The 23,819-nt window shown below is 42.5% G+C and overlaps 3 protein-coding genes across 17 annotated transcripts in view; 2 read left to right on the top strand and 1 right to left on the bottom strand.

The window, feature by feature from the left end:
* Positions 1-11,898, top strand: part of EFCAB1 (EF-hand calcium binding domain 1) — a 22,496-nt gene extending 10,598 nt beyond the window's left edge. For 2 of the 3 annotated variants that reach the window (XM_039523653.1, XM_039523654.1), the window contains exons 5-6: positions 9,695-9,799; positions 10,984-11,187. In XM_039523653.1, coding sequence (XP_039379587.1) covers positions 9,695-9,799; positions 10,984-11,034 — 156 coding nt within the window. In that variant the 3' untranslated portion in view covers positions 11,035-11,187. Of the gene's footprint in view, positions 1-9,694; positions 9,800-10,983; positions 11,188-11,784 lie in introns of those variants that run through there. The other variant, XR_005593871.1, reaches the window with a different exon arrangement.
* RBM48 (RNA binding motif protein 48) lies at positions 11,270-23,819 on the bottom strand. 5 transcript variants are annotated; one of them, XM_039523649.1, is made up of 5 exons: positions 23,536-23,819; positions 17,482-17,672; positions 17,060-17,205; positions 14,023-14,585; positions 11,270-11,558 (listed from the first exon to the last, which is right to left on the bottom strand). In XM_039523649.1, the coding sequence occupies exons 1-5, from the start codon at positions 23,641-23,643 to the stop codon at positions 11,472-11,474; spliced, it is 1,095 nt and encodes a 364-aa protein (XP_039379583.1). In that variant the 5' UTR covers positions 23,644-23,819; the 3' UTR covers positions 11,270-11,471. The 5 variants fall into 5 exon arrangements, with proteins under 5 accessions (XP_039379583.1, XP_039379584.1, XP_039379585.1 ...); XM_039523650.1 differs by lacking the exon at positions 23,536-23,819 and adding an exon at positions 22,838-23,011; XM_039523651.1 differs by lacking the exon at positions 23,536-23,819 and adding an exon at positions 22,682-22,810.
* PEX1 (peroxisomal biogenesis factor 1) overlaps positions 22,335-23,819 on the top strand; it is a 50,057-nt gene continuing 48,572 nt past the window's right edge. For 6 of the 9 annotated variants that reach the window (XM_039523643.1, XM_039523637.1, XM_039523636.1 and 3 more), the window contains exon 1: positions 22,335-22,585. In XM_039523643.1, the coding sequence (XP_039379577.1) occupies positions 22,346-22,585 (240 nt within the window). In that variant the 5' untranslated portion in view covers positions 22,335-22,345. Of the gene's footprint in view, positions 22,586-22,714; positions 22,873-23,819 lie in introns of those variants that run through there. The other 3 variants (XM_039523641.1, XM_039523640.1, XM_039523642.1) reach the window with 1 other exon arrangement.

Genomic DNA, 23,819 nt, shown 5'->3' with positions numbered 1-23,819 from the left:
CAACTCCAGGAGGTAGGAAAATATTATCCCTACTTTGCAAATGGAAACTGAGGCACAAAGATATTAATTGACTTGCCCAGGTCATACAGGAGGTCTAAGAAAGAGCCAAACATATAACCCAGATCTCATGAATCCCAGTCCAGTGTCCTAACAAAACTGTCCTTCCTTGCTCAGTTCACCACACTAATATATTTTCTCTTGATCAGCTAAAGATATTTATTTTTAGACTTTAGGAATATTTTTTAAAAAGTCCAGTGGACAAAACTCCAAGGTGTAGCTGATCCCTTCTATGAGAACATATAATTCTCAAACTTGCTTTGTATTTATTTCAATAAAAGGTGTCACCTACAATTTTATTCTTTACTATAATTGTATGTACTTGTGCAAGTTTCTTCATGAGGTTTATGGATTTCCACTCCATTCGGCTAAATGCAGTGCCTTGCATGGTGTCAAATATCAGAGGGGTAGCCGTGTTAGTCTGGATCTGTGATGCATCCGACGAAGTGGGTATTCACCCACGAAAGCTCATACTCCAATACGTCTGTTAGTCTATAAGGTGCCACAGGACTCTCTTTGCTGCTTTTACAGATCCAGACTAACACGGCTACCCCTCTGATATAAAATTGTATGTTATCACTTGATTTTATTAGGTAAATCTTACTTCTCCAGTTTACTAATTCTGTTAGAGTACAACCCCAAGACTATTCATGTAAACTAAAGGCCTTATCAATGGGACTATTCTTGTGAGTAACAAAAGCAGAATTGGATGCTAAAGTCGTAGCAACATTTCCAGTAACGTAGGCATACAAGAAGTATAAATTGTTTAATAATCAAGTAATATTATGTGTGAGAGAACAATAGAATTTCCAACCTCAAACATTCAAAAATCAGGTCAGGCTCACAGAAATATGAAATTGGCTTAAAAATGAGATTTTAAAATGTAATTTTAGGGTTCTTCTTATTTGCTTTCTGTGTTTTAAAACTTTAGGGTTAATTTTTTCAAGCTTTTCTCCATAATCATGAGGACTAGAAACTTACTTTTTAAAAAAGTATAAAAGCTGAGATTCTCACATAGTAAGATGAGTTGAGGCTTTAAGAAAGACACCAAATATCACAAGAGTTGACAACAATGGAGCAGTATTAAGAATGTCAGTCAAGAACAATAAAGTTAAAAATTTTGTTGATATATTCTTCAAACTCCATTTGATTTAACTGAGCCATAAACAACCATTGCATGGCTGCAACAGCATTTTAAAAAAACTTGTTTATTCCAGTTTATTGTAATGAGCTACTGAGTCAGACTATAAGATTCAGTCATTCACAAGAGTTACCAGGGTCTTACGTGAGTTCTGTTAATAATGAACCATTAAGTTATCAAATAGCGAAGTGCAAGTGCAGTGACACTTAGTGTTGCTGCGTTGGTTCCCCATTTTGAATTTGAAAGTTTGGCAGAGATTGTGCTGAGATGGATTAGTTGATCTTCATGTATTGGAGAACGTACACTCCTTTGTGGTAGGCCATTTTATTTGTTAGTTATCTTCAACTCCCCTTCCTGCATAGTTTGACATAAAAACATTGGTTCTCTAGTAGAGATTGTCAGTCATACGAAGTGGTCCTCTTTCATCATGTTGTATGTTATAGTAAGGAGCCTTCAGTGATTCATTGTATCATATGTCGCTAATAGGTCAATAAATACGGTGCTGCTATCATACGCTTTTCAAAGCCATCTTTAATATATTGAATGATGTTCAGCACTTGACTAGTACATGACTTACTTGCCTGGACAGAACCCAGCTTGTTCTGGGATTGGGTGCTTTTTAATGAATGGTGATAGATGGTGCAGACTGAGATGGCTCATACAGTTTGTAGAAGTGACATAGTAGTGATATAGGCATGAAGTTCTTTGACTCTGTTGCATCCTTCCCTGAGTTCAGGAGTGCCACTACATATACTCACTGCCAGATCTTGGGTCCTTTTGTATGTTGCTGAGCATCTGTTAAACAACTTAAGTAACCAGTTCTTTATTGCTGGTCAAAAATGTTTGATTTGTTCAGTCTGAATGACATCTAGAGCAGCAGTTTTGCCATTCTTGAGGGGTGTTAATTCTGGAGGTTAATTCAGTCGTATACTATGCCCTAGAAATATAAACTACCTGGTCGTCTTGGATTGTTTGATCAGTGCAGCTGCCATTTTCTACGAGTTCATGTGTGACCCAATTTGAAGTAACATTGTAGTATCACTCTGCCTTCCCTCTGTGGTTGTTAAACTTGAGGATGGTTATCCATACTTACTGTTGTGGGTTATGGCCATGCTCTTAATAAGGTTCTGCGATTACTTCTGTTTTTCCTTTAGTGCAGAGATCCGTTCTTCACTGGCTGTGATGGTATCCTCAGTGAATGGGTCTGCTTTGAACTTCAGTTTATAGTTAGCAGGCCAATCCAATAAGATTTAGCATACCATACCAATCCAGTGTTAGTCCTGGCACATAATTTGTTTTGAAGCCTTGTGGAACATACTTCTTTGAGACAGTCAGTGCCGCATTGACAAACTGGTCATAATTTTCTGGTATTGGTTCGATCTTTCTTACCATGGTATCAAGGTCGTTGGTGAAGCCCTTCCATTCTGCTTTTTTTAAATTAAAGCAGTACCAACATGGTACTGAGTTAGGTGGTATGGCTTTATTGATCTGGATGGTGATGGATGCAACACTCTGTACCTCAGAATACCAACCTGGAACTCCCATATTCATCATTCTCATATGATTGATACATTTTGTACAAAGTATGCCTTGTGAGGTATCATTTTTAAGTCTTGATCTGCTGAACATTAATATCCTCTTGAATTGTATGTGATGTTATGAAGTATACCTACAGGAGCTACTGAAATATGTTTTGAGGTCGGGAAATGCCCACACCTGGCCTTTCAGTAGGGACAATGGAGCAACTATCACTGGCCAGACCGGTGTTGATGGCCCATCAAGAAGAATCCATTATCCCAGAGACTTCTGAGAGAGGGCACATACACAATGGGGGCAGCCTGATGCCCACATCACAGCAAGGATCTTTCTAGCAGCTGGAAGAAAGTATAAAAGAGGGACAGTGACATAATCACTGGGCCTCTCACCTCCCAGACAGTCTTTAAACTGGGGAGATTGCGCCCAAGATGAAAGGGAACCCAATCTGTGCATTAGGAACTGTGATCTGCCTGTAACATCTATTAGGGTGAAAGACTGATTCAAATCTTGCTTAGTCTGTTAAAGTTAGAATTTAGACTGCATTTCTATTTTTATTTTTTAGGTACCAACTTTGAACTCTATGCTTGCTACTTATAATCACCTTAAATCTATTTGTAGTTAATAGATCTGTTTTATATTTTACCTAAAACAGTGTGGTTTTGGTTGGAGTGCTTGGGGAATCTCAGCTCAGGTTAGCAAAGGCTGTTGCACATGCACTACGCTTTTGTCAGAGTGGCAAACTTATTAATGAGCTTGCACTGTCCATGGGAGTCTTGAGCAGTGTAAGATGGTATATTTCTGGGGTGCAAGGCTGGGGCCTGGGGTGATTGGTTGGTGCCTGTCTTTGTATGATTCATAAGTGGCTCAGGGAGCATTCATGCAATTTAGCTGGGTGTGGGGCTCCACATGTTGATGGCTGAGTGATCACAGCACCTGGAAGAGTCTTGCTGCTTGTCACTGGCATAGCATTCTGCGAGACAGCCCAGGCTGGAGACTTACGTGGGCACAGCAGTTCCACATTGTATCCTGTGGTTCCCATCACAAGGGGCCAATACTGTGAATGTGGAATCAGACCCAACTTAAGTTTGTTATATGAATCAGCTATGTTGTTGCTAATAAACACTACATCAGGTTTGTAGCCCTATATCCCTGGACTGCTACTGAAAGAACTGGGTAATTTAGGATTCTGAATCAACTCAATTGTATCCTCATTGATCACTTCAGTGAATTCCAGGACCTCATCGGATACATGGCAAAGTCTCTGGAGATTATCAGAAAGTAGTACAGAGGAAACCTCACAAGCTCTTGGATATGTTGCCCTCTTCCATAATTGTCAGGCTTTCCATGCTGATAAATAAGGTATTGTTGGAGCCTTCAAAAGACCTGAGATAGACTTCAGCATTTGATTCCTGCTATACCTAGGAGTGCAGACAGAAGTCCCTTCCAGTGGGTTTGAATAGTCTTATTTTCATCTGGTACAGGGATCTCTGGTTGTAGGAACCATCCAGGAGAAGTCCAAGGTGTTAGGGCCTCCCAAAGAAACATCTAAGGAGAAAAACCCTAAAAAGCTAGACCTGTTTGGATGCAAAGTCTTTTCACCTGCCAGCTTCCAGATGCTTATAGCTAGCTACCAACTCTTCTTTAAATACGACTTTTTAAAATGGGACAAACTATCACAGGAAAATCGAGAGGAATGTAAAGCCATCATGCTGGAAAGACAACTGATATTGCATGTTTCTATTCAAGATGTACTTGACATGTCCAACACAACAGCACTCACTATGGCCACTTCTGTGATGGTGAGAAGATATTTCTGGCTTTGATCATTAAGGATTCACAGGAAGGTCCAACCCACAATTGAGGTTCTTTCCTTTGAAGTTAATAAGCATTTTAATTCCAAAACAGGTAAGGCCCTCCATTCATTGGAGGACTCCAGGACAACTCTGCATTCTTTGGGTCCGTAGTTCTATCGCCAAGAAGAAAACAAATAAGATCACAGTCTTCTGTCAGACAAAATCTCTCTTCCCATTACTATTATCAGCCTTAGACGAACCACCAATAAAAAAGGAGAGGTTCCATCAACAATGATCTTCTGCCTCTTCCTCCACTTCTGCACAATCTGTATCTTCCACAAGGCAGCAGGTTTGATATTGGTGTTGAGAGCCTGACAGAACTTCTCAAGGATTGCGTCCCTTCCACAGACCCCTTTGGCAACCACCTTTTTATTTTTGGGAAGCCTAGACTGTCACCTCAGACTAATGTGTCCTGGAAATTGCTAAATCTAGTTTCATCTCTTCCTATCCCCTCCTCCCATCCCTTTTAAGGGACCAGATACTGTTGAAACAATAAGTGGAATCCCTTTCTACATCTCAGAGCTGTGGAGGAGGTGTCTTTAGAGTTCAGGATAAGGGGGGGATATTCCCATTCTTTTCTCATCCCGAAGAAGAAAGGTTGATGTCTCATTCTGAACCTCTGCTATCTCAACAAATTCATCTGTCATTTCAAGTTCAGGATTGTGACTCTGGCGTCTATAATTCCCTCATTAGATCCTGAAGACTAGTTCCTGGCAGTTGACCTTCAGGATGCATATTTTCACATATCCATTCATCTGGAGTACTTCAAATTCATCTGTCAATACAGGGTCCTGCCCTTGGGTCTTTCCACTGCACCAAGGGTATCTACCAAGTGCTTCGCAGCTTATCTAAGGAAAAAGGGGATCCAGGTCTATCTATATCAACAACTGGTTGATCCAAAGAAGATCACACCAGCAAATGATCAACGCAATTCAAGTGGCCTTAAAGCTCTTTGCCTCACTGTGCCTCAAAGCCAGAGAAAAATCCACATTTACTCCAACTCAAAGCATAGAGTTTATAGAAGCCATGTTAGAGTCTGGGTTGACAAGAGCTTACCTTCCATGAGCTCCTAAACTATAGTGAACCTCATGCACCAGGCTGTATCTCACCCAGAGACATTGGTAAGAGCATGCCTCAGACTTCTGGGACAGATGGCCTCATGCACATATGTGAGTCAGTTTGCCAAACTTTACCTATGCTGCATACAAGGGTGATTTGAAATCAGTGTAACTACCCAGCAGAGACCACACAAATATGTTGGTCACGGTCCCTCAGAAAGTCTTCTCTAAACTGGTGGAAAAATACATTTCGGGTGGGCAAGGGAGTACCCTTCTCTGCACTTCTACATACCAAGACAGGTGACAGATACCTCTACTCAGGGATTGGTAGGGGGGCCTCACCTACATCACTTTCAGCCACAGGGTCTGTCGTTCCCTCAAGAACCTTATATACACATAAGCATCCTTGAACTCATAGCCATTTGCCTGTAAGTCAAAGCATTCTTCCCTCTACTCCAGGGATCCACAATCCAAATGCTGACAGATAACACAACAGCTATGCATTATGTCAACAGACAAGCAGGAGCTACGTCATTTCCATTCTGTCAGGAAGTCATTAGGCTCTGGACTTGATGCATTAGTTACTAGATCATGCTACTGGGCCAGTAACTTCCAGCTATTTGAAACTTGTTAACAGTTTATGACATGCAGGCACCCCAATATTCACTGCTGTCAGGTAATTGGGATATGTTTTGTACAAAGTATGCCTTGTATCATTCTAAAAGTCTTGATCTGCTAGACATGAATATCTTGTTGGATTGTCTGTCTATTGTTGTATGTGGAATTATGAAGTTTGGCTATGTATGTGTTACTGAAACATGTTGTGAGGTTGAAAACATCCCCAAGCAGTCTTTTAGGTACAAAAGTAAAAAGGCCAAACAGTGTCAATGACTTATTGAGAAAATGCACACAAGCACAGGATTACCCCCAAGCACTGTGTACAACAGAAACCTCTGAGATAGCACTACACAATGGGAACTGTTTGACCCAGGTCACAGAAAAAGAGCTTTCTAGCAAGTGTGAAGAAGATACAAAAGGGGGAAATGACATCATGATGGTACCTTGCTCTCCCTACGACAACAAACCTGGAAACACCTGAGGATGATACAGAGTGTCCTGAGACAAGATGCTGGATTGATGATCAGTATAGCCCCAGCATGGGCTAGGCATTTCTGGTATTCAGATCTGGTGAACCTCTCAACACAGCTGCCAGTTATGTTGCCTGAGTTTGGCAGAACAATGATCAGGTCATACACCAGGACCCAGCATTGTTACATTTTACAGCCTGAATGCTGGCTGATCACATCCATTGAAAGAAGCTGTTTAGCTGGAGTTCAATACAGTCTGTTCCAAAGCAGGAAAGGTTCAACTAGACCAGGGGTCGGCAACCTTTCAGAAGCGGTGTGCCGAGTCTTCATTTATTCACTCTAATTTAAGGTTTTGCGGGCCGGTAATACATTTTAACGTTTGTAGAAGGTCTCTTTCTATAAGTCTATATTATATAACTAAACTATTGTATGTAAAGTAAACAAGGTTTTCATAATGTTTAAGAAGCGTCATTTAAAATTAAATTGAAGCCTGGGGTTCTGTTCACCTAGGCCGGCAGTGGGCTAAGCAGGGCCTGCGGCCGGGACCCCAGACCTGGGCGGGGTGGTTCAGGGGTTAGGGCAGAGGGTGGGGTGTGGGGGGGGTTGTAGGGCAGAAGGCTGGGGGGGTGGCGGGGGTTCAAGGGTCAGGGCAGAGGGCTGTGGCGGGGGTGGGAGTGCAGGGCAAAAGGCTGAGTGTGGGGGGGTTCAAGGCAGAGGGCTGGAGGGTGTGGGGGGTGCAGGGCAGAAGGCTGTGTGTGTGAGGGGGTTCAAGGGTCAGGGCAGAGGGCTGGGGGGCGTGGGGGTGTAGGACAGAAGGCTGAGTGTGTGTGTGTGGGGGGTCAGGGCAGAGGGCTGGGGTGCTTGGCTCGTAGGGGTGCTCCCAGCCCCTGCAGCTCAGGGCAGGGGGCTGGAAGGGATATGCCCTGTTCCACCCCCTTCCCCAAGGCTCCGTCCCTACCTCTCTCTGCCTCCTCTACCTACGGAGCTGCCGCTCTTCCCCCTCCCCCTTGCTAGGGCCATCAGCTGATTGGAGCAAGGAAGGAGAGGGGGCGGGGCAGGAAAGCACCATGCTGGGGGAAGAAGCAGGGGAGGGGGAAGCTTGGCTGCTGCAGAACCAAGCTTCTGTCTTCTGCCCCCGCAGGGGAGGGTGGGGGGCCTGAGTGGGGGCCAGGACTGCGGTAGGCAGCTGCGTGCCGCTCAAAATCGGCTCACGTGCCATGTTTGGCACGCGTACCGCAGGTTGCCGACCCCTGCACTAGACTAACTTATACAGCTAAGTAGAAAAGGTTTTCAATTGGGCATTTCAGAATCACAGCTGTCTCCTTTTGACAACACCAATTTCAAGCAATATTGGAGTATTTATTAACCCTGAAACCACTCTGACTTTCTATTAATTCCATAAAGGTCCATCTATCAGCAATCTCTGTACATCACCCTCCGATCCAGGGCCTTCTCACTGTACAGCTGCAAGATTCCTTAAGGGCCTAACCCATGTTTTTTCCCCAGGTCAGGCGCCCCTCTCCCTCTTGTGACTTCAGTATAGTATTAGCCGGGATGATTGCCCCCAGGGGCAGCTCTAGACATTTCGCCGCCCCAAGCATGGCGTCATGCTGCGGGGGGCGCTCTGCTGGTCACCGGTCCCGCGGCTCCGGTGGACCTCCCGCAGGCATGCCTGCGGAGGGTCCACTGGTCCCACTGCTTCGGTGGAGCCGCAGGACCAGCGGACCCTCCGCAGGCACGCCTGCAGGAGGTCGACCGAAGCCGTGGGACCAGCGGACCCTCCACAGGCATGCTGCCGAAGGCTGCCTGCCTGCCGCTCTCCCGGCGACCGGCAGAGCGCCCCCTGTGGCATGCCGCCCCAAGCACGCGCTTGGCGTGCTGGGGCCTGGAGCCACCCCTGATTGCCCCTCTCCCATTCTGAGCCCTTAGCAGCCTGTTCCCTAGATTTTCCCTATCTGTGAAGCCTGTCTTTTTAGTAACCATTACATCAGCTTGAAGAGTAGGGACTCTCAGGGCGGGTCTCCCTAGGACAGGGTCACTCTCAGGCTTCATCCCACGTTCCTGCCCAAAGTTGTGTCAGACTTCCACATGAACCAATTCATCTCCCAGTTTTCTCACTCAAATGTGGATGAAGCTAAACATCACACATCTGAGGTAGTAAGGTCATTATTACACTACCTTAACAGGTCAAAATCATTGAAGAACACACCTAGACAGAGAGAGTTACAGGTCAGAGTGTATCCTTACAGAGATTAACAAAATGGGTCTCCACTTGTATAAGAAAGTGTCATAAACTAGCCAAGTTAAATCTATCTAGTCACCTTAGAGCTCATTCCATTAGAGCTCAGGCAGCCTCTGCTGCCAGTTAGAAGAATGTCCCTGTTTCTGAAATTTGTAAGGCAGCTATGTGGAGTTCACACCACATATTTATAAAATGCTCTTCTTTGCTAGAGGCTTCCAGAGTGAACACCTGTGTTGGTAGAGCTGTCCTGTTTAAACAGGACTCCTAAAGCCCATTTCAAAGCAATCAGACCACTGCATATTAATTACCAAAAGTGGAATTCATGTGGACAATTCCTAGAACAAGTATTTTACCTTATAGTAACTGTGATTCTTTGAAATGTACTGTCCATATGGATTCCATGACAGGCCTTCTTTCCCTGCTACTATGGATTCCTATTCCTCTGGGATTCTGTGTTGGCCAAGGACAGGCCAACTCATGACAGTTGGCCAACTCTGCCCTTTATGCAATCAAGTGGGGGATATGAGAATATATAGGGTGCAAGTGAGGCCCCCCAACAGAAACTGCTGGCCAAATGAATCTGATCTTGTATGCATACACACCAAGAGTGGAATCCAACTCGACAATCACTCAAAGATTAAATTATTTTATAGCATTAGCACAGTTACTGTAAGGTAACTAACTGCTTTTGACCAATAATGCTTATCCTCCTTTTCTAGGACTATGATCATGATGGCAAGCTCTCTTACACAGATTTTGAAAAAGCTGTAAGAGATGAAAATCTTCTCTTGGAAGCATTTGGACCATGTTTGCCAGACATCAAGGTATTAAATCATTTTTGCATGTAAAAAAATTAAACAACTTGGGACAATAGTGCCTGTCAGCCTAATTAGTGCCTTGAAAGCTTAACCCAATACATATATTCACAGTTCTTTGAGAATTTCCGGATCTCCAGTTGTAAGCTATTTGTGTGCCCATACTGGATTTATGTCTGTCTATCATAGCAAAACCTACACAAACACTTCCTTGCAGCTCCAGGGCTTCCAGGATCCCCGCCCAGGACAGCCAGCCAAGCAGACTGTCCCAGCGCTGGGGCTCTTAGGAGCCTGTCTCCTCCACAGCTCCAATTCCCAGAACTGCTCACCAGGCAGCTCAGGAAGAGCTTGGATTCTGTTTTCCTCAGAACAAAACCGACTTTTGAAATCCATCATGAAAGAGGATTACTACTATCCTCTGCCCAGCTGTAGTATTTATCTTAATTTTAGAGATAGGGGAAACAAAGGCATTAGAAGATTAAGTGACTTGTCCAACCTCGTATACAGCTGGTGACAAAATTGGACTGAAAATCCAGGCTAATTCCTACCCTGCTCTCGTTATTAAACCATGGTCTTGTTGAAGATTCAGATCAACTGTTACATGCTCGCAGCTTCTATGCTTTGTGTACTGTGCCCTACAAAAACATGTACGTTTTTAAAAGGAAACCAGGGCTCCAGCAGAAAAGGAGAACACTCTAGTGCATATTAGCCTGCAGCTGCAGTCCCAGAAGAAGTTTGGATATGCTCTTTATTGTCCTGTAGCATTAAAAAAACCCACCAACACAAGCACCTCATTATTTTTACTTTTCTTAAGCCAAAACAAGACAGCATTCTCAATGCAGCCTTTGCTTTTAACTTTAGATGTTCAAAAATCAGGATATTCTCATAAGTAGTATATCTAGTTATAACTATATATAAGTATCCTTTGGTTTCCCAAAGGATGCATCACTTTGAATGTTCTGACTTAAATTCTCAGCCATGAAGCCATTTACATTTAATTTCCATTATCAAAGTGCCAGGTGGCATCTGAGGAATTGGAAAGATGTTTTCAAATGTTCGCTAATTTGTTTACTCTTACAAGCCTCAATTTAGCACTATTATTTTCTGAATAACTTTCATCCTTTCTTAAACTAGTTTAACTAACATTTTATTTTACAACTATTTTGTCATGTTGTGTCTTCTTTCTTTTATAGAGCAGCATGGCATTTGAAATGCAGGCATTCCGAGAAACTGGTGATATGTAGCTCTGCAACTGGAAAACTGCTGTGAAGGACAGTTTCTCTGCATCAGTTTTCTTAAGACAGTAAAAACAGCAGCAAGTCAGAACTCTTACTTTAATACTACATCTCGGCATTCCTTAACTTCAGTATACCTGCTACTGAAGAAATGGGTAAGAGGATAACAAATGGCTTTTAAAGGAGTTAGTGTTTCATGAGGTATAAAATATTATCTGTGTGTCTGGCTACTGAGATACAAGAATGCTACTAATTAGACATTTGTTTAATTGAATGTCAAAAAATACAAGATTTATAATCATGAATATTTATACTACTGCTAGAAAATACATTATAATATAGAGACAATTTTAATATTTCTTTACCTTTGACATTACAAAAATAAAAAAAAATTGAAATTACATCCTTTAAAGGCAGATGATCATCAAAGATGCTGCCAGGGGTATCTATATTCTTCTTCTCTGCTTTATCGGTTGCTTTGTTTGAATATCCTCTGGCTTTTCCCCAAATGATTTTGGAACAGAAACTGCTACCTAGTTTAAAAAGGAAAAAATCAAAAAATCAGTAAATTGTAATTATTCATGCTTCTGTTGCTTTTAGAATAAATGTCCCTAGATGTTTATGTATCTTCGATATTTGAATTTTAGAAGCAGTGTACAGTATTTGTTCATTGCAATTGTATTACAAACTTTCCACCACACAGAGTTGTAAGTGAATGTTATGCACAAAGACAAATTAAATAAATTTTTTAATTCTTAGAATGACAACATGGAATACTGGGAAAATAGTACAGCATCAACAAGCAAGTGAATCAGTGACCTACAACTTGCTGTATTTTAATAAATAATTGATTTTGAAGGTTTGGTAATGATAGAATGTTGTACACTTTCATTATGTGCATCAACAATAGAGGAATATTGAAGTATAGTTTAGCCACCTGCAACTAAAACTGTAATATGGAAAAAGGAAGAAGTGCTTTAGAATAAAGTGGGTTTTTGTTGTTGGGTTGTTTTTTTAAGGTGATGTGTGATTCATTAATTGATTTAGCAATTTAGTTGCAGTTGAGCCCCTTCAAATCTGCATAGCTTTCTGTATTGAAGGTAGCGGTCTCTGTTTCTTGATTGTCTTAACTTAAGCCTACTAAATACAATAGTATAATAATAAAAAATTTTTTACTATTGCACATTACCTCATGTACAGTATTAATTCTTATTAAAGGGCTACTGTACTATGAAAAGTGACTCTACACATGGCATTTGGAGGGCCACATTTAATCTCTGATTCCATAACAAGTTTGTTTAGTTTACAAATGCTTTTCTTCAAATTTGACTGCCAGACCTGCATACAACCTGCAATCAAAGTGCAGCAATATCAGTGTAAATTCTGAAACTGAAAATATTTGTTCATTTTGAATCAAGAGCTGGCGTAAAGCTACAGGTAGTATCCACGGAAGTAAATCAGTCCACTTGTGAACTGAAATGCTACTCTATGTGAGTACAAGTATCAGCATCTGGCCCTAAACAGCCGTTAGTAAACTGCATTTTAAAAGTTATACATTCCAAGATTAAATGCTTTTTGCATTTTGAAATCAGGAATAAAGTAGGTAGTTTGGAATAAAATGAACCCAAATATTTTGTCAAAACACTAGTTTGTTTCATGCCAGTCCCTTATAGACTCCCCAAAGAAATGTGGAAAAGCATCCATTAAGCTCTCATATCAGGCAAACTGATTTCCCAGGATGTTTCCTTTAGATCTCATTTAATCATATTCATTGGAGGAAGACAGACTAAACTATCACTCCATTTATTTACTCATTAATTTAGAATTGGCAATTCTAACTGTATATTTGTGTAACTTCAGTGCCGGAGCTAGCTTAAGCTGTCCTACTTGTTTAACCCCTTTACTGTTCACAGAAAATTAAAATAATCCTGAACCCCTCATGGTAATATAGCTGTTAAGAACATAAGAACGGCCGTACCAGGTCACACCAAAGGTCCCTCTAGCCCAGTATCTGTCTACCGACAGTGGCCAATGCCAGGTGCCCCAGAGGGAGTGAACCTAACAGGCAATGATCAAGTGATCACTCTCCTGCCATCCATCTCCATCCTCTGACAAACAGAGGCTAGGGACACCATTCCTTACCCATCCTGGCTAATAGCCATTTATGGACTTAACCACCATGAATTTATCCAGTTCTCTTTTAAATGCAGTTATAGTCCTAGCCTCCACAACCTCCTCAGGTAAGGAGTTCAGGTAAAATATTTCATCTGGGGCAGTTTGCAACATCAATGAAGATATAAATAAGTTTCAAATAATGAAAAGGCGAAGAAAAGGAAATTCTAGTAAGACAGTTCACAGCATCTGTATGCTTTTGTTTCATTCAAAATGAATGCAGACTAAATCAGACAGCAGATATTCAAATGATGTCATGCAGTTTGCCATAAACAAGATTGTGTTAAATGCTTCAGAGTTTAAGTCCAACATTATGAAGACCTCTAAAATCCAGATATGTGGTCAGCTGCTTTAGATACCTCACTTTTCCTTGCAGTTGGGGGTGTGTGGGGAAAATGAATGAATATGGAAAATGAACAGTATCTTGATGTTACTTTTATTTCCCAAACTGACAGAGGCATAAAAAACAAAACTGTATAAAATGAAAATACTTCAACACGAAGCTAGTGCAGTATCAAAATGAATCAAAGTATTATGATTAGAGGGTTAGAAAAACACTTTGGTTTTAGGTGCTTTTTTGACATTTGGCCTGATCCTGAGAGGAGACAAGAACCTGTGACTGACTTCAATGGGCATTATGGGTGCTCGTACTTCTCAGAATTAGGCCCCATTATTATCAAATTGCTGGGAAAATATCCAATATGTTGAGGTAAGTTACTATATGGCCCCATAAATAAATTTTAAACCAGTTTTTAATGAATGAGGATATAAACGTATGTTTGAAAATCAAAATTAGGTTTTTGTTTTTTTTATAAGAGTGCATACCTCCGTAAGTTTATTTCGAATTAAACTTGCTGAAGCATTCAATGAATCATCATCCATGTCCACTTTTGGTATTTCTGGTAGCCGTGGACCAATAATGACTTCGGTACTATCTGAGTCTATTCCAATAAAGTCAATTTGATTGCCTTGGTCTCTCTTTCTCTTTCGCTCTTGCAGTTGAGTTGTTCGGGGCATAAATCTCCCAATTCCATTATCAGAAGGAACTTTTCTTTGCAGCACAAGAGAAACTGGTGTGTTAGTATATCCCCCCTGTTGTGCACTTTGAGTCAAAGGTTTACTTTGGCAAAAGGATTCAGAAGTTTCAGCACAGTTACTGACATACTGAGGGAATGCCAACACCCTCTGAAAGTGACCTCCTGAAGGACATGCTGTGTTTCTTGATGAAAATTCACAAGATGGCTGGTAAGGACAACATGCAGATGGATCCCAGTTCCCAGTGTTTGCATCCGCTGCACTGAATCCTAAGGTTTCTGGTTGAAAGTCATGTTCTGAGTTCTTTGAAACAGTCTTTTTAGGCTCCTGTATCTTCTTTACCACAAAATGAACTTTAACACAAAGAAAGAGTTGATTATTATATAATTTCTCTAAATTATATATAACAAAGAAAAGCATTTATTTAACATAGCTGAATTAAAGTGAAGCTGACCACTAGCATCAAGACTGTATAGCCAGTTCCAGTCTAACCTCGAGTTTCAGTTACTCATTTTTCAAAAGTTTCACCTTTCAAACTCTTTTCCAGACATGGCTTCTGCTTGATTATTAATTATACTGGAAATATTGAGCAAAAACATTTCAGCAGTTTTTCAAAAGAAGGAAAGCAAACCATTTTTCCAACTTTTAAAATGGTATGTGTTCATGTAATTAAAGACTGTATCATAATTTTGATGGATAATATTGGTTTATTTTTAAGCATTTTTAGATTCTTAATTTAATTTTTCACAATTGTGCAAAATTATAGATTTTAAGCATATACTGCAATTCTTACCAATTTAAATTTTCACAGTTGCGGGAAATTATGGGAGTGGTCAGACAGTAATTATATAGTGACAGACGTTGAAATTCAAAAAGTTAAAGCTTTATAATCCTTACAATACAAACTGCCAACATCACATATTGAAATACACACAGTAAATATCCTTAAACTCTAAGTTCTCATGCAGCACTTTTCTTACTTTGCCTATCTGTACATTTTGATTATCAATGGAAATATTGTGTGTGTGGTGAACTCGATTTTTTACTGACATTTACCAATAAAAATATAATCCTTCCAAATCTAATCATAATACAGAGGAAGACAGAGAGAACAACCTTAACTTTGGCATCTCCTGATTCAGGTGCTTAACTGCAAAGTTAAAATTCTCTTTATGTTGTTTTTGATGGAGTATTAAATTAGTCCTATGAAGTTTAATATTTCACTGCTTAACATTAATTCACTTGCATTATCTTTCTGGCAATCCAGACTTCATTCCATTCAGTGTGAAAGTGTTGATTGCCACAGCAATTGTAGTTCATGATTAAGGATACGATGTGGTTATGACAGGAACGGATTCTGTGACTTTACCTGACCTCCCTGACTTCTTCAGCTATCAGCAGCTGAAGTCAGGGCTGGAGCCGGAGCTGGAGCCAGGACTGTGCGCCCCCGCCCTGCATAGCTGCAGCTGGCGCTGCAGCTGGGACTATGCTCCTCTTTCCCACAGCTGCGCTGGAGCCAGGACTGTGTGACATTCCTCCCCATGGGGCTGGGCTGGAACCAGGACTTTATGCTCTCCCCGCCAGAGCTTCTGCTGGGGCTGGAGCTGTGCACACCATGCCACAGCCATGGCTGCGGCCGGAGCCGCGCGCCTCCCAAGGGCTGTGCACATGCCCCTCAGCGCCTTTGGCCAGGGCTGGAGCGGTGTAGCTGGGACTGAGCCTGTGCGATCCTCCCCACATGGTGGTGCGGTTTGGCCTGTCAGTCCCCCACCATGGGACTCCAGCTGTCATTTCCACCCCAGCCCTGCCTCTGTTATTTTTAGTAAAGTCACAGACAGGTTACGGGCTCCCCTGAATTTTTGTTTATTGCCCATGACCTGTCCATGCCTTTTAGTAAAAATAACCATGACAAAATCTTAACCTTATTTGTGATTTATTAGTAAGTGTGAAATCACTAGAGTTTAGAAAGCCAAGACAAAGTGTTCCTGACACCTATTCTATGTAAACTACTTCCTCTTTCAATTATATTGCAGAAGTTCACTGGTGCAATTATCTTACCCAATCAGAACCAAAGCATCTGAGCATACAGTGATAATATATGAAACACATGGACCCTAAACTCTTTATAAAATTTAGGGATGCGATTATATGGTGTGCTTCTTGGAGCTGCAGCACAGAACTCACAGCTCGAAGGTGGAGGGAGAGGGAATGTAACTGGTTAATGTGGCTTTAAGTCAATTTTGTGCCCTTTCAATCTGGGCTGTTCAGGGTGAGGCTATCTAAGTTACAGTAACTCCTGGGGCTGTCCTATGGGCTACAACACTGTCTGGAATCTCCACAGTGCTTCATGCTGCAGCCCCACCATTGACATATCCCACCCCCACTATCTCCATCACCAGTCCCTGCAGTGGGGGAATTCTCTCCTTGGTGGATCCATGATTTTTAGGGCCTGTTTACACCACTCCAGCCCTTTTAACCTGCATAAAGGGGTCACAATGGGGATTCTCACCCCATGTTTCTTCGCCGTGCTTATGTTTCTCATAAATGAGATCACACACAATGAAAACCAGGGAAACAGAAGCGTTAAAACCTGTGCATTTCTTATTCCCCCATTCACCATCTTTTGTGTGGCTTTGATAATTTAGAATCCACTAAACATTGAGGTGCCTTTCCATTCTGCTCTTAAAGTACTGAAGACAGATAGGCATGTTTTGCAGCAAAGTAAAGATGAACAATTAACTATAAGAGTAGATATTTTTACTTTGCCAAAACATATCCACAACAAAAGTGATATTTTAAACTTTCAATAGGGTGTCCAATTACAAACCTCTATTAGTTGTTGCTTTTGCGATATACTTTCTCCTGTCTTGCAGCTTCTCCCTAGTCTCTTGGACTGTTTCAAATTCTGGAGCATAACACACATGAAGCAAACTACCAAAGAAACTCCGTTCATCCAGTTTTCTCTTGGCTACCCTACACAAAAGGGAATTGTATTCAAATGTTACATTACTCCAGTGTTATCACAGTTCACATTTTAACAAACATATTTGAGGATCACTGATATTCTCTTGATCTCTGTTTGTAATATATGTTTCAGTTGCAACACAGTGAGGAGAACACACCACTCTTGTATGTACCAAATATATTTATGTGGGATGAATATTTTACTTTAATCTCAAGAAATTTACAATATTAAGACACCGAAGATTCAAGAAATAGAAGACAGACAGATATTATCTATTGCAATACCTTGCACTCTGTAATTTTTGGAATTTAATAAGATAAACTTCTGTAAATTGTTCTGCTGGATACTCATCTAAAGCATTGTACTCTTCAATGGCACCATATAATGCAAATTGTTCCACTAATTCCTTCATAACACCCAAAGCAGGAACTCCCTGTATTAGCAAATAACGAGATTCCAAGTTGACAGTATACACCTAAAAGAAATAAAAACATTTAAATACATTCATACTTATCTTGCAATAAAACATTAAATACCATATTCAAACAGCTCAAGTAATTTTCTTATATTATCTATTGGACCTAAAACCCTCTTAGAACTTCAAAAATTTTAAAATATCTATCCTTTTGATTTTGAGCTTGGAGTATTGTAGGACCCCAACAGGAATTTGGAAGAATTCCATGGTCAACAAGGACTTCCTCATCAGTGAGTGGGGATAGAACTCAATCATTCTGATTCAAAAGCAGGTGTTTATCATTTGAGTTAGGGCTTATTTTTGAGCAGGTCTGATCCAGAAAAGAGCCGTGCTATAGTCTAGCAAGTACATTGCAAATTCCTTGCAACAACGAACAGCTGATTTTCTGGACAATTATCATGTAGCACTGGCAACTAAAAGGAAGTATTCCTGTCACATCTTTCTTGGTTAGAAACATGGGAAATTTACATGGGGAAAATAAAGGATCCCCAGTGGGAGAAACAACATGACTCTGTGCAGTGTCATACTAAGAGCAGACTGTTCTGCAAGTGCAGTGATCATGTAGCACATGTGCATTGGGGAAACATTAGATACAAGATATTCAGAATAAAACAGGTTTTCCCCATTCAGCAGGTTATGCAGGATTAGAGATCATTCTGACTCTGTTGCATAATGAGGAATATATTCCATGAAAAGCTCCACATCTGCTCAATCCATATTTAAATCTACTAAACTCATTACAGTTAAAGGTCAAAATGCATTGTCAGTGAGTCTTTCAAGAAGCGTTCTGAATGCATGACCCACGTTAGTCTTCAGTATTCCTCTTTTTCTGTTGTCGATCACTGTGTTTTTACTTTCCTTCTCTCACCAGAGCAATGATTTTATCTGTTATCCATGGGATGTCTTAGCTAGTAATTTCTACCATACAGGTTTATCTGCAGATTTGATATAGCATCTTTCAGACATTCCCAAGTCACCTGGTCTTTATTTGCATTAATGATCCACAACACTTCTTTGTAGCGACTTTCCGTCTCCTAATTCCTCAGAGCTTCAAGGTATTTGACTTTGTGTAACTTTTTCAGTTTGATATTCTGTCTCCTCATTACCAATCTATGATCTGATTCACAATCTGCTCTTGGCATAACCTTAATCTTCCTGATACAATTTCTAAACCTATGGTTGATCATGATCAAATCAATGTTGGTTTTTATTCATCCCTCCTGGTAATTCTCACGTATGCTTTGTGCTTTCTTTTTGTTGAAAATAAGGACTGCAGATAATGAGACCATGTGTTCCTCAAAAATCTCTGAATCTTTCTTCTCTGTCATTTCGTTCACTGGCACCAAATAATATCTGTGACAGTTGGCCTTTTTCCACTTCCATTTTTCCAGTCTCCGATAAGAATTACCACTACACCTCTAACCCGATATAACGCTGTCCTCAGGAGCCAAAAAATCTTACCGCTTTATAGGTGAAATGGCATTATATTGAACTTGCTTTGATCTGCCGGAGTGCGCAGCCCCTCCCCCCTAGAGCGCTGCTTTACCCTGTTATATCTGAATTTGTGTTATATCAGGTCGCGTTATATCGGGGTAAAGGTTTATTTCTTTCTTTCCACCACTGATTTCTATTGCTTCGATATCTTCTTCAGAATCTGCGGTTTCTTGTGACATATTTTTGAATAATCATTGGACATACTTTTATTGCTATCATCATTACAGGTCAAGATGACAGATTCACTTATTCAGTCCTTTCAGCTATAGTTCTATCTACCATAATTGCCACTCCTTTCCCATTTCACAATCCACCTGCACTGATAACTCTGTATTCTTTGCTGCTCAGAAGACTTGTGACAAAGTCATCTCAACCTATACAGAACATCTCAATCCTATTGTAACATTTCACCTTTCTATTTGTCCACATACATTGCATGCTTCCTGGGTTGATTCAGTCCCATTAACATTCCTGTGGTCACCAGTTTCACGTCTGGCTATGCAGGGCACTGGTTCACACCGAGGGCCAGTCAGATTGCATGGCAGTTGAGGAATGTTAAATTGGGTGATTATGACAGCTTTGGCACTAATACTCCACATGGGCCTCAAGAATCAAGTGCAGCCATTTTTTTCAGGTTGGAACCCTAGCCTCTAGCCAAAAGACAGTCCACAAGGCAACAGGGATTGATATGGAAATAAGTGAACAACAATATGGTTTCACACCTACAAAGGGCACAATATTGAAGATCATATTAGAAAAATCAACTGAAATGGGGAAAACAGTATACTTGTGCTTAACTGAGTTCCAAAAAAGCATTTGACTGAATCCATCACTACATATTGTTCAATATATTAAGTGTAAGGAGTGATAGATATGAACTTTGAGTCATACAACAATTATACTGGAATCAGAAGGCAATTATAATGGAAGCTGAAAATGAAATGGATATCAGGAGAGGAGTGAGCCAAAGCTGTATAATGACACCAATTTTATTCAACATTTATAGTGAGTGATTAATTAATAAACAAAATAGAAATATTAAAAGTAATGGAAAATGGGTTAATAACATTTGCTGTGCAGATGAGACAGTGCTGTTGGCTGATTTAGAACTAGGTCTGGTGAAGTTAGTGGAAATTATATATGAATATGGCAAAGAATATGGTCCACATTCAACTCTAGACAAAACAAAAACTATGGTGGTATACAAGGATCCTGGGAAAACACGCAAGATTCCAGTATGACAGTGCTGTACAGCAACTGAGAAATTATTGCGACTTAGGAACTCTCACTACTGGAAGATCGGATACTAAAGTCAACACTAGAATAGCAGGAGCGAAACAGACATTCTGGAACAATAAACATCTGATGAGAAAGGACCTAAGTCTGAAGACTAAATTCCAAATCTTCAGAACTTACATTTGGTCTGTTAAATTACAGCTATGAAACATGGATATTCAAACAATCAATAATAAAGAAACTACAAGCCTTCAAATTATGGTGTTATAGAAAAAAATCATGGATAGACCCCATAACTAATAAAGAAGTACTACAGATGATTGGAATTCAGCAAAATCTAATTAGAGATCTTATTAAAAGATTTGACTCGCAGGGCATATTTTAAGAGTTTCAATGGGTGATGCATGTTTACAGGCACTGCAAGGTAAAGCTGATGACAGAAGAGCACAAGACAGACAAAGATGATCTTGGATAGACAGTGTGATATCATGCCTGGATCGAAATAACTATTCATCCACAAAAAGATTAGCAGAGGATCATACAGAATTGGCTACCATGCTTGCAAACCAATGGAGATTCCACACAAGAAGAGCCACGTATATTTCCAAAGCTCAAACAAAAAACACAATGAAAACTATTTTGAAACCCAGCAGCTTTCTTCAAATAGCTTTTAGTCAATCATAGATATTCACTGAATATGATTTAATTAGCTTTTATAACACGCTGACAAGGGATACAGTTGGAATATTTAGATCACAAGCTTAACTGACTTTCAAAATCCCATTTTATAATCCTGATACTACAAAAACAAGAATAACTTCACTCATATAAGTAGTCCCATTACGTGAATAAAACTACATCCATGTTTGCAGGATTGGACCCTGGATTTGTATGCATTGTACTCAACCTTTCAAGACAAGATAAATGAATAAATCTTTCCATTTCTGTTTTCTACAATCCCATGATTTAACTGAATGGTAATGGGCTTTCTCAGTGCGTAACAAAATATCTAAAGGCCCAAAACAAAAATAGTACAAGTGGAATTTTCAAATAGTGTGGGGTTTCCTTCAATGTGAATAAAGTTTCCTATAGTTTCACGATTGAACATTCCTGATGTTAATGATTCACATTCACAATACCACCAGGTTTGTGTAAAAGGGGGGTAAACTGTGGTCTGAACAAACTGATGTTTATTGTAATGAGAGATACACACACGTTAATCAGTCAAGTGGTTCCTAACCCATTTGGGGGCAAGTGTTATATCAGTTTTTACCAGACTGAAACCTCGTCAATTTCCAGCCAGCGCCAGGTAGGTGAGTGTGTGTGAGGGGAGGTGAGTGTGTGTGAGGGGATGATTTGAAATCCTTTAAATCCTGCATCATCCTACAGCGTGCCTCTTCCCCCGCCCCCCGGCAGGCTGCGGCCTTTGGCTGCCATATAAATAAATACGTGAAGTGCACTCACATCCCGCTAGGGCTGAGCCCCGGCTGGGAGGTGCCTCAGGGGGTGCCATGGCAGCGGCGGGGAGGGCTTTGTTCGGAACTGGGACAGGGAGTTATTAATAGTTCCCGGCGCTGCAGCATTCGGCCCACGGAGGACGGGGCGGCGGCAAGAGCGACCCGTAACCTGCTGCGCGCCAGGGGTTCCTGGGCTGCGTCCCGGCGCCGGGGGAGCGGCAGGCCGGGCAGTGTCCCGTACCCGGGGGCGGGTGAGGGCATTTAAGGCAGGACACCCAGAGGCTCCACCAGGCCTAACCCCTGTGGCGCGGGTTTCCCGGCTGAGCGGAACTAGGCGGCCGGTCCCCGTCTAACCAGGACCCACCACACACAACCTGCTGGAAGCAGCCACCCAGAGCCCGCCCCGCCCACTCCCACCTTCACTGCGCGGGGCCTGCGCCCCTCTCGGTACTTGGCGCGCGAGTCGCAAACGTCCTGCTGCGCGTGATGTTTACAGACACCCCCAACTCCATCGCCAGGCGCCGCCATCTTCCCACCTCCCTCCGCGCGCCACAGCCAGGCAGCACCAGCAGCTCCCCGAGAAAACAGCCAATCACAGAAACGGGGAGCGTTTGCCGGGCTCTCATTGGCTCCGGGCGGGGAAGTACACGAGAGAGTTCGACGGGCCAGACAGCACCAACAGAATCCCTCGAGAGAACAGCCAATCAGAGAAAGCGGGTGAATGTGGTACGCACTCTCATTGGCCTGTGATGGGCCATACCAATGCCTCTGGAGGGTGGGGGGTAAGGTACTGAGGGCTCGTGCTTCCTTCCTTCTCTCTACCTGGGCGCGGAGCGGCCGCTCGATGCTGCCTGGGCGCGCCGGGGTTGGGTGCTGCGGCCATTATGTGGGGCAGCGGCTATCCCGGCGGAGGGGGCGCGGGAGGCGCTGCTGTGACTGTCGCCTTCAGCGGCGCCCGGGACTGCTTCCTGCACTTGCCTCCTGCGCTGGCCTCCCACCTTCGCCTGCAGCAGGTACCGGGTGGGCCCGTCCGGGCTCTGGGCGGAGGGGCCCCTCGGAGCGGCTCATAGCAGAGTCCCGTCCTCTCTCCCCACCAGCACCCTGTCGCTGGGGTGACAGCGGGGCGCCCTCCTCCACCCCTCATGGCCTCACCCCTCCCGGCCGGCCGGCCTCCCCCTCATCGCTACTGTGACAGCGGCACTACCCCCCCCCGTCCGTTAGACACCCCCTCTCCCTGCCAGCATCCCACTGCCATGGCGACACCGAGCCCCCCAGTGCCAGTGACACCCCCAACACCCGCCCCTCACCATGGCGCTCCCCCTCCAATGCCAGTGATGCACCAACACCAGCACCTCCTCACAATGCCCCCCGATGCCAGTGATGACCCCAATGCCAACACCCCCTCACAACCCTTCCACTCCATGCCAGTGACACCCCCCAATGCCAGCAATGCCCCCTAAAGCTAACATTGCCTCACAGTGCCCCCCAATGCCAGTACCTCACTACATCCCCCAATGCCAGTTGTGCCCTACTAATGCCAGCACCTCCTCACAATGTGCCCCCAATGCCAGCATGTCCTCACAATGCCCCAGAGGCAATGACACCCCCAGTGCCAGTGATGCTCTCTAAATCCAGTGCCTGATGCCAGCAATGCCATGTTACCAGTTCCTCCTTACTGTGTCTGCAGTGCAAGCAACGTCCCCCAATGCCAGCGCTTCCTCACACTGCCCGTCCGATGCCAGCAACTCCTCAAGATGCCCCCCCCTTGGCAGCAACTCCCCCATGCTAGCATCTTATGCCAGCGACAATCTCCAATACCAGCACCACCTCACAACACCCCTTTAACACCAGTAACATAGCTGATACCCCCTCAATGCCAGTGATACCACCCGATGCCAGCACTGCCCACAATGCCCCCTTGATGGTGGCAATGACCCCTGATGCCAGTACTTCCTCATGA

This window comes from Mauremys reevesii, linkage group 2 (genome assembly GCF_016161935.1).
Source record: "Mauremys reevesii isolate NIE-2019 linkage group 2, ASM1616193v1, whole genome shotgun sequence".
In the NCBI taxonomy this organism is placed as follows: domain Eukaryota; kingdom Metazoa; phylum Chordata; order Testudines; family Geoemydidae; genus Mauremys; species Mauremys reevesii.
Note: the sequence above shows the minus strand (reverse complement) of the source record. Positions and strands in the feature narration are given on the sequence as shown.

Coding starts and splice junctions, on each gene's coding strand:
- RBM48 (XM_039523648.1), bottom strand. CDS start 19,765: ATGTGGAGTATTAGTGCCAAAGCTGTCATAATCACCCAATTTAACATT. Junction 17,206..17,481: donor CAAAAATTACAGAGTGCAAG/GTATTGCAATAG, acceptor CCTTTTGTGTAG/GGTAGCCAAGAGAAAACTGG. Junction 11,559..14,022: donor TTCGAAATAAACTTACGGAG/GTATGCACTCTT, acceptor TTTTTAAACTAG/GTAGCAGTTTCTGTTCCAAA.